The sequence below is a fragment of the Melospiza georgiana genome, chromosome 13 (assembly GCF_028018845.1).
Source record: "Melospiza georgiana isolate bMelGeo1 chromosome 13, bMelGeo1.pri, whole genome shotgun sequence".
Lineage (NCBI taxonomy): Eukaryota > Metazoa > Chordata > Aves > Passeriformes > Passerellidae > Melospiza > Melospiza georgiana.
In genome coordinates, this window is record NC_080442.1 from 17,913,190 (window position 1) to 17,927,131 (window position 13,942).

At 46.8% G+C, this 13,942-nt stretch overlaps 1 protein-coding gene across 1 annotated transcript in view; it reads right to left on the reverse strand.

Moving 5' to 3' along the window:
• Window positions 1–138: 138 nt before the first annotated feature.
• Window positions 139–13,942, reverse strand: part of CHSY1 (chondroitin sulfate synthase 1) — a 74,960-nt gene continuing 61,156 nt past the window's right edge. Inside the window, exon 3 of the mRNA XM_058033718.1 lies at window positions 139–3,624. Coding sequence (XP_057889701.1) covers window positions 2,032–3,624 — 1,593 coding nt within the window. The 3' untranslated portion in view covers window positions 139–2,031. The remainder of the gene's footprint in view (window positions 3,625–13,942) is intronic.

Genomic DNA, 13,942 nt, shown 5'->3' on the forward strand with positions numbered 1-13,942 from the left:
GGGCTCATCCCAGACCACAACACAACACAGAGGTTAAAACCCTCTGGAAGAGAGAGATCCTTTTACCTGGGCTCACTTCCCAGGTGTGTGACTCTGCCTCTGCTGGGTGGAACGACACGGACTGACGACGGGAGCAGCTCCAATTGCAAATAAAAAAAATCTTTATTGCATCTTAGAAGCAAGTCTTAAAAAAAAAAAAAAAAAAAGAAAGAAAGAAAGGAAAAAAAAAAAGAGAGGAAAAGAAAAATTTTCCATGCACCTACATCCTTGGGACTGTCACCAGAAAATGATGAACATTGTAAGACACAGACTCTATGCTAGTTGCAGTTCGTACTCCATACACGTGTAAACAATGGTTATTTCTTCTACTGGAATAGCAATTGCACTGTAAGATCCCTTCAAACGTGGCAACAACCACCAAAGCCTTGGGTTTTCTCCATTCCTTCACTTGCCTCCACTTCCCAAAGAGCAGGCAAAGTGGAACTGAGGGCAATGGGATGAAATGGGGCTGGAGGATACAATAGAAAAATATATTGTTCGCTGGTTTTTATTTTCTGTTTCTGCTGAGCAGGATATTTACAGGTACATAGGTCCCAAGAGATCATCTGCTTCAATGACAATGTCCAGTCACTAAGTCTCAGTGTATAGGGTTCCCTATCTGGCTTTAAGGCACTTTATTTCGTGTATTTTCTCTTACCTTGCTAGATGTTAACTCATAGGGATCACACTTTCCTTGTATTCAGCCTCCTCATCCCCAGTTCCTCTTAGAATACCAAAAAAATTCCTAAACTCACTGAAGTCATTCCAAAAATGTTGAAGAAATTTGGGGGAGAAAAAAAAAGATCCATGAAAAAATATTTTAGAAAGTAATCTTTGGAGATCATTTACTGTAAGTATGATGTACACTACCTTATCAGTGAAAAGATGCAATACATTCCTAATATATATATATATATATTTACACACGCATATATATATATATAAAATATTAAAATGACTAACAGATATTCAAGGAAAGGTCAAGAACCTAAAACAATGGATATTAAATAAATTAACGGTCTAGCAGATACAGAAAAAAAAAAAAAATCCCAAAACAAAACTAGCAATCCAATGCAATAATTGTTCCCAGTAACACCAGGTGACCGAAGGAAACGGACGCGAGCGGGGACGCTGGGGCAGAGGAGCTCTGCAGCTTCTCCTCGGGGATTTTGGATTGTTCACTGTGTGCTGTCCTTTGGCTGCCAGAGATTCCCATCCCCAGCCCTTCCCCTGCTCCTCAGCATCCCCTGGTGCCCGGCCCAGCCTGTTCTGTTCCGTGAGCACGGAGCCCACCACGGCCTCTTCCCCCAACATCCCAAACACAACAATTCCCACAGGGACCGACCGGATCACGGCTTGTGCTTACTTCCTTCCCTCGCCTGCCCATCACAAGTGGAGGTGTGTTTTTAAACTGAAATAATCAGCTATTAGGGAAAAACATAAAACCCCTCCTGCGATTTACCACCCTTGCTCATCGCCACAGCGACTCGGATTTTCTAACGCAATTTGAGAATTAATGGCTAATCCTGAACCAAAGGAGCAGAATCCTTGCAAGGTAGCAGTCACACCAAAAACATTTAGACACAGCGTTTTGTCACTTGGCTTTGCACGCTCAGGTCCACATTTACAGAATCCCAGCCGTGAAGACGGCAACGGAAACGGCAGGAAACAATCTTTTGTTCATAAGGAAATTCTAATTCAAGTCAGATTTCCGCTGATCAGATAACTCTTAAACAACTTTTTTCCTTTTTTTTTTTTTTGTTTTTGTTTGTTTGAAGGCAAATATTGATCACAGTTTTGTTCAAAACCAAAAACACGACAACAAAAAAACCCAAGGGCCTTGTTCTTCTCAAAACGAGCGCTTTGTAAGAAAACAACAATGATTTCTAAAATATATCCTGTGTGGTCTTTTAAAAGTGAATTATCAAAAAACATTTTCCCAAAAATAAATTAGATAATTAAAAAAAAAGTCTTTTCCAGCATAGCTGGACATTAGGCTGTCCTCACTGAGCCATTAGTATTGCTGCTTTTCCCAAAATTTGGGTCGTTTTTTTCAAACCATATTTCAGCCAGCTGTTGTGTGGACCCATACGTTGAAGCTTTGGACCCCAAGCACATTTTATATTGTTTTGGATCAAGATTAGGGTCACAAAAAACAGGGTGATGCACATGGACTACTCCAATTTCTTGGCTTCTGAAAGTTTTTAAGCCAGCTTGAATGACTTTGTTAAATAGATCTACGTCTTCAAGGCCCCAACCTTGGATGGAGACATTGAAGCCACCTGCTCGAAGAAGGTCAGCTTTGTAAATACAGGTGATACCAAAGCCATAGTTCCTCCAGAAACCTGTTTTCTGAGTGAAGGCAAAATGATTGTCACTAGGAACCTTTCCACTATAAACAATCTTTGGATCATACTGGCTAAAAATGATGGGAAAATATACTTGCTGACCCAAAACTGTGTTGGCTCTACACCGCTGGAGGAATTCTGTGGTAAACACTAAGTCAACATCACAGAAGAAAAGTAAAGACTCGTTCTGGAACTGAGAAGATCCGACTTCCAGAGCCAGCGCCCTTGAGAACTCCCCCGACACCGGCAGAACCTGCATGTCAGCCTTGGGGTACTTGGAGCGGTAATCTCTCATCAGCTCGATCTGCTTCGCCTTGTCAGGGTTGGAGTTGGAGTTGAAGAGCAGGACCACCAGCTTGACGTTCTGGTTTGGAATGAGGCACGTCTTTTCAAAATTCCCCATGAACCTCGCAAACATGTCGAACCGCCCGGAGAGAGGGATCAGGATGTTGATCTTCTTGTCTTTGAGCTCCTTCCTTTCTGCTTTGGACCTGCTGAGCTGGAAGGGGACAAACATCTTCAGCGAGTTGGAGAGGAAGGACAAGGAGCCAGAATCCTGGTTGATTTTGCTGGCCAGCTCTTTGGCGTCCATCTCTTCGTGCTCCATGAACTGGATCTTGCTGAAGGTCTGCTGCAGGTACGCGTGCCTCCTCACGGGGACCGTCATCTTCTTCCCCTTGTGCTTCTTGTAGAGCAGCAGCAGGTCCAGCACGTACTCTGCCCCGTACATGGGGTTCACCCTGCGGTATCCGTACTGGATCTCCTTGAAGTCAATGATCCTCCCCCGCGTCTTGGCGTTGGCGTTGATCATCTCCATCACCTGCATCACGATGTCATCCAACGCCTCGCGCTGGGACGAGTCCATGCCCCGGCGGGGCGGCTGCCCGTCGGCGCCCGAGTACAGGTACTTCCCCGTCAGGAACTCCCACTCCAGGATCTCCTCGCGGTGCCGGGGCTGGAAGCGCATGAAGGAGGGCGGCATGCCCAGCTGCAGGTCCTCCTTGTGGATCTCGGTGTTGCTGTACTTGCTCATGAGCACGATCTCGCGGTGCAGCTGCACGGTGCGGTGCCGCAGCTCGGCGATCTTGCGGCTCAGCATGTAGCTGTGCAGCCGGTACTGGTACGGGGGGTTCTTGTTGGGGTGCAGTGTTATGGCTCGGTGGATCTTGCTGTTCCTCAGGTCACGGATGTAGCCTTTCTTGTTCTTCTCGTAATTCTCGTAGAACAGCTGCTGCATCTAGGGGGGGGAGAGAGAGAGGAGAAGTCAGAGCCTGGCAGAGCTGACCCTGTGAAAGTTTGCCCACGCTACCCCGCTGGGAGAGAATTCCCCCGCGCTCACAGGGCCAGAAGGCTTTCTGAATAAGCTGTGCTTGGGTTTAGGCACAGGTTGTAGCAATACCAGCTGCTATTCAAGGAAATTAAGAGGATTATTCATTGTGAACTGGTGAAAGAAACATCTATCATGGATTTGGGATTACTGCAGCCCATTCTAGAGGAATCACCGGCGGCCAAACAATTCTGCACTAAGTCCATTGTAAGCTCATTTCTTCACAACAACACACCATCACCAGGAAAATAACACCGTGAAGTGTTCACTACAAAACTCTCATTATTCATTTGTTTCCCATTGTTTTCATATAAATAATAAAGAAGAATAAAAAGGGATGCCATGTACATACTAAGCAAATCTGACAACACCTTTTCCATTACACCCAAATGCCATTTAAGCATTAAAAATCCAGGTTTAGGCATTAAAAATGCAGGTTGCTGAATGTTTTAGTCAAGAAGCCAAATATCCTACCTCGAGTGCTGCAATGCAAAGCTACAGGTGTCATTTTAAAATGTCAATGGACAGTAAAGTGCACCTGAGATTCCTAGAGTTCCAGAGTCAGGTAATACAGAGTGCACACGTACACCATAATAAAAACATCCTTAACGTGGCATTTGCTATTTCAAAACAGGAAGATAGTGAGCTGAGATTAGATTCACAGCTCTCAGGAAAGCAGACCAACCAGCTTTACAGTCCTCAGCAGCTCAGGCAGTAGCTGATATCGTGAAAGGCAAACCAGGACGACAATGTGGAAAATAAACTGAAAATAAAACCTTGAGACCAAAGGTATATATCAGCTTAGATAATGGAAATTTAAAAAGACCACAGGCAGATTCTGTGTCACAGCACAAATGTCATCAACCTGCCAGAGCTGACACAGCACCCTCATTCAATATGGGATCCAATCTCTGTTACTGGCAGTGGAATCTGCCACAGGAAACACGGCAATAAAGCTTGTGTAAAAGGTCAGCAAAGAGCCAAACTCAAAAAAAGAACCAGGGAGAAGGTCTCAAATATGATGGCAATCAAACAGAGCACTAAAAAGGAAATCACAAGCACAGAAACCTTCCTTTTACCAGCTGCTCAGAGCCAGCACAAGTCCTGTTTTATTAGGCCTTCGGTTGCATTTTTCCCATTATTGTGGACAGACACTGAAGCTACGGGATAAACTTACACCTGGATTTAATTGCTCTATCTCAACAAGCTGGCTGTGTGCATGCTGAAACCTGACATTGGGCGGATCATTGCCGACAGCACGGAGCAGGCTGAGCCCACTGGGAGCAGGGACTGAATGTGAGCAAACGAAAATCACTGCAAAGGAGCGAGGGAGGGAGGGATTGCAGCAGGACTGGCAAAGAAAGGACGCGCATTTCCTGGGTCACCAGCAGGCCCCCACCCCCTTCTCCTCCAGGTTCACCTTCCTCCCGCTCTCCCCAAGTGATCCCTGCTGCGTGCACGCTGTCTGGGAGCAATCCAGGCCAGAGATGGATGGATGTGCACAGGACGCAGCCAAAGGAGAACATCTTGGCCATGGCCCCTTGGCAGCCTGAGGTGAGCTGCCTGTCGAGATGGATAATGTCCCTTTGGAAGGCGTGCAGGACTGAACAGAGCGCTACGGGCAGCAGTTAGCAGGGCTTATCCCACGTCCAGCACAGTTATCCAAACTGAATGAACCTCATGCTCTACCAAGAAACACGGTTTTTCCACTCACCCTAAAGACTATTCTTCATTTGTATCCCTGTATTGTTTCCTCTACTAATAAAGCTTTATTTTTTTGGTCACTTTGAATCTGGCTGTGGCTGTGAAGGGCTCTAGGAGACCTTAAATCACACCCACCTAGGGTCAGTCCCATGAGCACCATTTATTGCAGTGGGGAGCTCTCACGGGAAGAACAGGATCAGTCCAACACTGCAGGACCCACTTATTCTACTGACAACACTGATCCATCCTCTAACACTAGGCACATGTAAAACTACAAGTATTAAATGCATATGGTAACCAATTTCACTGACACTTTAACACCAACTATAGGCAGAGGCTTTTCCAGGAGTCCTGTGACATCTGATAAAAATTCTTAAATCACATCATTGGGCCGCCATTATTTAAAAGAAAATTGACAACAGGATTTAATTTCAAGTCTTGTTTTGAATTTATAAGACAACAAAATCAAGACCATGCAGCCTGAATGCATTTACTCCAAAATTGCTACCTAGGGCATTCTGAAGAGGAAACCATGACAAGCAGAAAGGCTTTCAGATTACACAACAAAGTTTTAATAGAATACTGATGGGTAGGAAAATGTTATGAAACATCCCAATGGAAGTAAAGATAGGAACCCCTAGCAAATGGCACAAATTAAAATTAAGAAGCATATTTTAAAGCTCTGGTTTGCCACTCAGGAGTAACCACTTAGGTAGACCAGTTACCTTCTAATACTCCTTCCTGCCCCTTCCCAGAACTAGCTTGCTTTGAAAACTGAAAATAAAACCTATCTCAGCAAGCCTTTAGTGGGGCTCCAACACAAAGCAATTTACAACTGAAACATCAATTAACATGCACCTTGCTCCAGCCAAGGGGTGACAACTGCCCGAGCCCTGCGCGCCGGCCAACCCTGCCGTGCAGCTAATGAGGAGCACCACAGTGGCCAGGCTTTTATATAATCCCATTTTTCAGGAGAATGCCTTGCAAGGCTGGTTCCATGTTTTCCCTGTGAAGCCTCCCCCTGTCCTGCTGCAGTGTCTCCCCCTGTCCCTGGCACTCAGCAGGCTGCAGCAGGCACGGGCTGTGCCAGGATCCCGCAGCTCCGATCCCCGATGGGCAGCCAAGGTGCACCCCACAGCAGCAGGAAACACAAACAAGGGGGCTGGAAGGGGTTAACAACTCCCTACCGAGAGTACAAGGAGTTACAAACCATTCCTTCAGTGACACCAAGCCTGCACACAGAGCCCAAGTGGCCAGTGGCCAGCAGAGCAGTTTAACCCTTCTCGGGCCGAGGCGAGGGCAGACACTGGACCCAGGGCCACAGAAGGGCTGTGAAGTCCCAGGGCTTTGTCCCAGAAACCAGCCCCACGTGGATTCTGTGTGCTCACCACACCTACACGCTTGAAGGAAACGAGCAGTTCATTTGACAGCTCCACCAACACTGATTTGCCCAAATCATTAACGCTCCCCAGCACTGGGTTCCATCACAAGGGCAATGCCCACCTATCACCAATCATTGCTAATATAATTTATGATCATATTTGGGTCCAAACCATTGTGCTAAATATCACCAATTAGCACACACTGGCTTTTGACTCCACGCAGCACTCGACAGCCATAAGGAAGATAAAAAATCACAATTAATCTTGTGTACATCACCAATAGGTAGGTGGAAGAAGGCCATAGAGAAGGGAATACCTGTGATTTATTTGCTCCTCCCAGTCCCTAAACACACACAGGGAGTGACACAAGCCCAGGACATGCACGTCCCCCACAGACATTATGTGCCAAATTCCCCACGCCTGTTACCAGTCTTGAGAGTTGAACTCTTGCAAACTCTTCTTCTAGTGAAACAGGTTTCTCTATGATTCTTTTTTTAAAAAAAGAACCTTTCATGGATATTAATTTTGCAATGATTATATTCTAAGCATGCTTTATTCTAGCGCAGAGCACTGAGAGCATAGGGATACAAAGAAGAGCTACTCTTTATTGACCACTATTTACTCTAGACCTGTTGAAGCCTTAAAAACCCTAATGTTCCCCAAACCATTAGAGACTGAATGTTTAAACTGTGGTACAGCTGTTGTGGGCACTGCTGGCTCATGTCCAAAAGACCAACTGAAAGGAGAGAGTGTTATGTTCTTCGTTTTAAATGAAGAAGTCTTTTGCAGGCCAAAAAAAAGTGTACTGGAGAAAATGGACTTTAAAAATAAGACCAGTTTATGCAGAAACTGGCCTGCAGCCACGGATCAGCCCCCAAGGGCTTTCTCTCACAGCTCCAGATTGTGCTACCAGAGCCCAGAAAACACAGCCCCACAGCCTCAGGAACAGCAACCATGGGTAAGACATGTTCTGTGGCAGGCTTCGAAATGCCCAAGCTGGGTTTCAATACAAAGCCCAGCTAATTGAAAGCCCAGTGATGGTTAATGTCTCCTCTGTCAGGAGGGGATGAGGGTGAGGGTCCCAGTGTGGAGCTGCAGGAGCAGTGCAGGTGCTGGGACAGCCCCACAGCCAAACCCAGGCAGGATGCTCAGCTCCATCTCCTCCTCACAAAGATGTGCCACAGCTGGTGGCAAGGGGGCAGCTCCTGCTGAAATGAAATTAAAGTCCTTCTGCTACCACATCCCAAGGAACTGCACTAGCACCATTTTGCACTGATTAACCACAACACATCTCCAGTTTTCTGGGTTATACATCACCAATACAGCTCAACTGATGATAAATTTTGCCAAGGGAAAGGAGCAGCAGGGTTTGTGACTTCCCTCTGCTGGAGGGGAAGACTGTAGGGACCTCCTGGATACAACTCTGTGCATTCAGGGTTCTCTCTGTTTAAATCCTGATGCTTTATATCCCACAGCTAAGCACTGACATGACTGAAGCCACTCCTCAGCCAGAGTTATTATGGTGGAGACAAACATGGGGAAGTAATGGATAAACACTCACTTCCAGTGAACTTGGCCACTCGTTCATGGCTTTAAGCTCCCCAGTTGCCACTACAGGAAAGGATGCAGGAAATGCCACTCGGTGCTGGGAGATCAGACTTTCCTCTCAGCTGGCAAGTGAAGCCCTGAGCTCTGGAGCACAATTAAATGATGTGATTCTTCAAACAAGTCACTTCTCACACAAACTTCATCATGTACTGCTGGTTCACATTTGCTTTGTTTCATAAAGAGAGGCAAGAAAATCATCCTGAGCAGTGAGCACTCAAAATTTCCATGGCTGGGGCAGCAGAGCCAGATCCAGCTGTGGCCTCTGGGTGCAGTAAGCCCAGGCATGCTCTGAAGCAAGAAGTTTATTCTGTGTGCACAACACAAATGCCTCTTCTTATATGATCCTACGTGGAACAGTGCTGGTCTCACTCGAGAGCCCTGCAGTGCCTCCTGCTCTCCTCTCCTCTCCAAAGTATTCCAGAAAGGAAGCCAAGAACTCAGGCAAGTTTCAAGCACAGCAAACTCAAGGTCATTGAATTCCCAAGGAATCTGTGAATTAGGAGAGTTACTGCTGGGGTTCAAGCTTTTGTGAACCATACCAAGTAGCTGTTTAATTAAACAAGTGTTTTTATTCCAATCCTTTCTTGTTTAAGCAAGTAGAAGAGCTTAAAAATTACTTATTCATTTAGTTTCTCAAACCAAGCAGCCTTTAAAGTATTTCCAGCTTGGCAAGGGAAAGAAGAAAACCTGCAAAAATGAATGGGTCTTCAAAACTGGCATTGAGTACCTCACCTCTGACCCTGAGCTCCACAATCTCATTACCCAAAACCTACACGTGGGAGCAGTCCAAGGCTCTTGGGAACTGAGATCCTCCAGCCAGGAGGCAGAGAGCTTCCCTCCTCCTGGCCCTGCACTAAACTGAGCTTCATCCCCTGGTCTAAACGAGGATACAGAAACCAGATAAAGCAGAATGTGCCAGTGAGGATATTCAGATTTAACAGTGTAAACCTTAGGAGAGCTGGATGTGATTTGGAGGTTTTCATCCAAAAGGTTCTGATTTGACAGAAACAAAAACAAGTAAAATATCACTAAACATTAACAAATGTTCTACACTAGAGCTATTGAAGAAGCAAACATGGTAGGTGCAAATGACTAATTGTCATTGGGATTGCCTGAGAAAGTGTAATCAAAAGTTGCTTCTAACATAATTTCCAAATTACGAGTGCTGGTGCAAAGTGCTGCTCCTCACAAGGCTCGCCCTTGCTCAAGTCAAGGCTCTGACCCATGGGGCAAATGATTCAGCTCTCCCTCTGCAGCCTCTGTCCCACATCCAAACAAAACCAGGGATACAGTGACTCCCTGCTGGTTGCTCATTTAAAGGCCAGACCCAGGGATGATGCCAGATTTTACTTGCCCGCTGAATCTGCTGCATCTCAGCATTTCTTTTCCTTGTTGTCAACTCCACACTTTTACTCCGCAGCACAGGCAGAGCACAAGAAAACTTGTTTTTCATTATGCATTTCAACAGGCCCGTGAAAGCCAGAGCCACAGCCCTGGAAGTCTGTATCTGCTCTTTCTCATGCAAAGTGTTAAGATTCCAGAAGAGCAGCACATGACCCTTGAAGGGGAGTTTCTTGGAGATGATGAGCAGAAAGCTCTTGACGCCCTGGCCAATATATTCTGGATGCTAAAAACAGACTTAGAGGGACGCAGCCTCCCCTGAACACAGCCTACAGAAGAGAAGACCTCTTCTGGACTGCTGTGTGATTTTCCACCATGTGTTTTCAAGAAGCAGTAATGTAATCATTTAGAAATACTTTTGTTCATGGAATTCAAAGATTCCTATTTGGGAGCTGCTTTCCACATCCAGTGGTTTCGTAGGAGCTGCGAGCCACGATGGATGAGGAGCCTTTTTGGTCCACCTGGCAAGGCTACCAAAAGCTGCTGCATAAAGGGGAGTGGAGAAGAAACCCTGGAGAAATTTCAGCTGCAGCCAGGCAGCTCAGCTCCTGCAGGATGGTTCAGGACCCCCCAGGCCAGAGCAGGCACAGGGGACAATGTCACACAGCAGCACTGAAGGACAGGGCTGAGGCAGTCAGCACAAAGCTCTGAATCTCTCTTGAGCCTTCACAGGAGATTACTGTGAATTTAATTAGGCAAAGATTCAGCCTCACAATAGCTGCAGTTCTTCCCTGCATGTAAAAAGGTGGGGGTGTATTTTAAAAAACAGATTCATTTGCAAGACATTCATCACTTCCAGCTTAAGCAGAACCATTTAGGATGAGGAGAGCCACAGCCCCTTTTTCATGGCAACAGACCAGGCTTGCTGTTTCTGATCCCTTGAGAAGATTTGTGTCAGGAATGCACCTTTTGGAAAGGGCCAGGAAGGAAGCTGGGAATGCTGAATTAAATCCCCAAGACGAGGCCAGCTGCTCAACTGCCTGTGTCAAAGCTGCTGCCCTCAGAGCTGCAATGCCAGAACAGCCTCAAAGAGAGAGAGCATCTTCCATAACTTCATTTATAAACCCATCTGCATCATGCTTTGCTAACAACTGATGGTAAAAGCACTTCTCTGCCAGCCACATCAGTATCAGCTGATGAAAACTCACAGAAAACTGGGAATATATTTCTAATTTCTCTGCTGGTGAACCCTCCTCCCAGATGCCACAACAGCCCCTCCATAGATGCTGCTGTGCCTCTGCCAGGGGAGCAGCTGGAATAAGGGATGTTATTCAGGAGGAACTCTTGAAACCTCAGCCCCTTCCAAATTGCTGATGGCCTGTCCCTAGGAGGTGGCAGCTGCACACCACTTGAAGCTGGTGGGGTTATCTGAAACACAGAACCAGCCAGCACTGAAGTAACACTCAGGGCTCTCTCTGTCCTCTTGGTCCTGCTGGACCAACGAGGCTCTGCCTGTGTCTCACTGGTGTCACCTGGCTGGCAACAGCACAAAGGACAAGGTGATGGTGAATCACTGTGCATGGCACAGCCACCTCTCCTGCAGGCCTGGATTTCAGTGAGTGCTCCAATGATGCTCTCCAGCTGCTTTTTCCAGGGTCATGCTGAGATATCCGTGGTTGGTGATGCTGAAGGCTGCTCTGCTCCGAGCTGGCAGCACGAGGCTGTGCTGGGCTTGCTGGTCTGCAGTCAGCAGCAATCAGTCACAGCAATCACAGAATATTCTGAGCTGGAAGGGACCCAGAGGGATCACTGAGTCCAACTCCTAAGTGAATGGCCCATACTGGGATGAAACCCACGACCTTGGTGTTATTAGCACCATGCCCAACCAGTGAGCTCATCTCAGTACACCCCTCCCTGGCATCCAGCAATGAGCAGGAGCTCAAATTAAGCTGGATTTAAAAGAAATCTCCTTTTACTCCTGTTGGAAGAAAAGCAGAACGAGCTATGGAGTTCCCTACAGACCTCCCACAGAACCAGTGTCCAGTGCAGACACAACATTTGTGGCACAGGCAGAGAGGGATCCACTCCTCTTTCACCCTCCTGCGAGCTCAGAGCCGCTCTTCATCTTTAATCTGGTTTTTCAGCCAGAGCCACCATTGCTGGAGCTGGTTTGAAGACTGCCTACAAGGGCCTGGACTCAATCACCAGCTTGTTTCACACGGGGAGCAGCACAGGGTGACAGCTTCCAGGGCTCACCAAAGCTGCTCAGCATTGTTCTCAAGTGTCTATATGAAACGCGTGCACTTTTTTTTTTTTCCAAAAGAATTGTTCAGCAATTGCTCCAAGGAGGGGAGGAAAATAAAGTCACAAACCCTTGTTTTATGTGGAGAAGCCACATGTTTCAGCCAGCCCACGAGGATCCACAGCTGAGCCCTGGCCTGGGGAGAGCAGAGCTTTAGGAGGCTGTGGTGGTAACGAGCAGTAACGCAGCTGCTGCAGGAAGAATTTCCACAGCGAGATGGTGATTGCACAAGGGTTCCTCAACGCTTGTACCATTACCACGCACGACTTACAGCCTTCCTGCTCTTCTGGGCTGAGTTTAAAAACAAAATCTGCCCTTTGTCTCGTCGCTGGAAAACACATGTACATCATCCAGCGGAGACGTGGCACTGCCAAAACCACTCCATGACAAGGTCCCTGCCTCAAACAGCTCTGCCATCTAAAATAACTGCAACACACAGCAGCTGGGTTAGAAAAGATACAGCTCCTTGATCAATAAGGGATCAACAGGCGAGGTTTGCCCATTCAGAGGGCTGATAAATCTCTCAAGAATTTGCCTTTCATGCCCTGTAACCTAAAAGCACCATAAATTGTGCATTAATAGCTCTAACTACAAAGGTCACCTATTTTTATTGCTTGCTTTGCTGAGGCACAAGGGATAATATATTTTAAATAAGTCACCTTTTAGGAGAAAGCAGTGACTTACTAATTACTCATTTGGATAGGGTTGGCAGGGTGGGCGCAGATTCAACACCCTGGGAAGAAAAATGGTGAGAGAAGGGAAAGGGGGTGAGAGAAGGGGAAAAGGTAATGAAAGAAGGGAAAAGCACATGCACAGGTCTGGGACCAACCCATTCCTCTGCAGCTCAGAACTAGAAGGAAGGCAACATCTTTCTAGGCAGCCACAGTTTTTTATTGTCCTCCTGTCAGTGGAACAACTTTCTCATGATTAAAACGAGCTGTCAGGCAGACTGGCATTTCCCTCCTGGCCGTGTCCAAGGCAGCCCGTTCGTTCAAATATGGTTAAAGATTTCACACAGTGTTGCTGGCTAACTGTATATGGTCTGAGGTTTTCTGGAAGTTTGCTGTCTGGCACGGCTTGGACAAGGAACAAGCAGCATTACTCTGCCGCACTCTGTAACCAAGTGCCTCTTGCATTACACACAGTCTGTCAGAGCCAGGCCTTCACCTCCACAGGGGTGTTTAGGCCTTGCTGATGTTCACCATCCATCATCCAGCTCTGACAAAAAGAATATTCAACTGCTCCCTTTGTAATGCTCTAAATTAAAACAGGAGATGTGGATGCTGATAAATGCAATTATGCTGAATGTAAATGCATTAGAAATGGAAAGGAAAAAAACCACTGTCTCAAATACTCACACAGCTTGGGGAAGGATTTGCTAATCACACAACACAAGTGAATTCTCTTTTGAATATTAGCCACACACACAAAGAGTTTTTAGGACTTTCTAAGGTCTTCTTTGCTTCCAGCCGGGAGTACACTTTGTTCTGCTGGCTGCAGCCAAGCTGCCACAGGCTCCAAACCCTGTGCCCATTGCCTGCAGCCACCATGGCTTGGTCCCAGCATCCCTCCAGCTGCCAGCCTGCAGCCTACGAGCCTCAGCTTGCACCCAGCTGCTGCTTCCTTCCCTCTCCCTTGGCCACTGCAGCCTCTCTGCATTTGGAAACCAAGCAGCTTGGAGGAATTTGTCATTTTCTTCATTAGTGACTTTCCCGTACTCCACTGACATTTTTCCCCTCATCTGGACAATGGGAGATCTCCTGGGTGGGTTTGCCTGTTGGGTCAAGGTTCTGCTGCTTCGAGCAACCTCACGTGTGCTCCACAGAGAGAGGCAGGGAGAGAGGAAAAGCCATTGCTGAGAATGCAGAAGGAGCTTTAGCCAACAGATGGA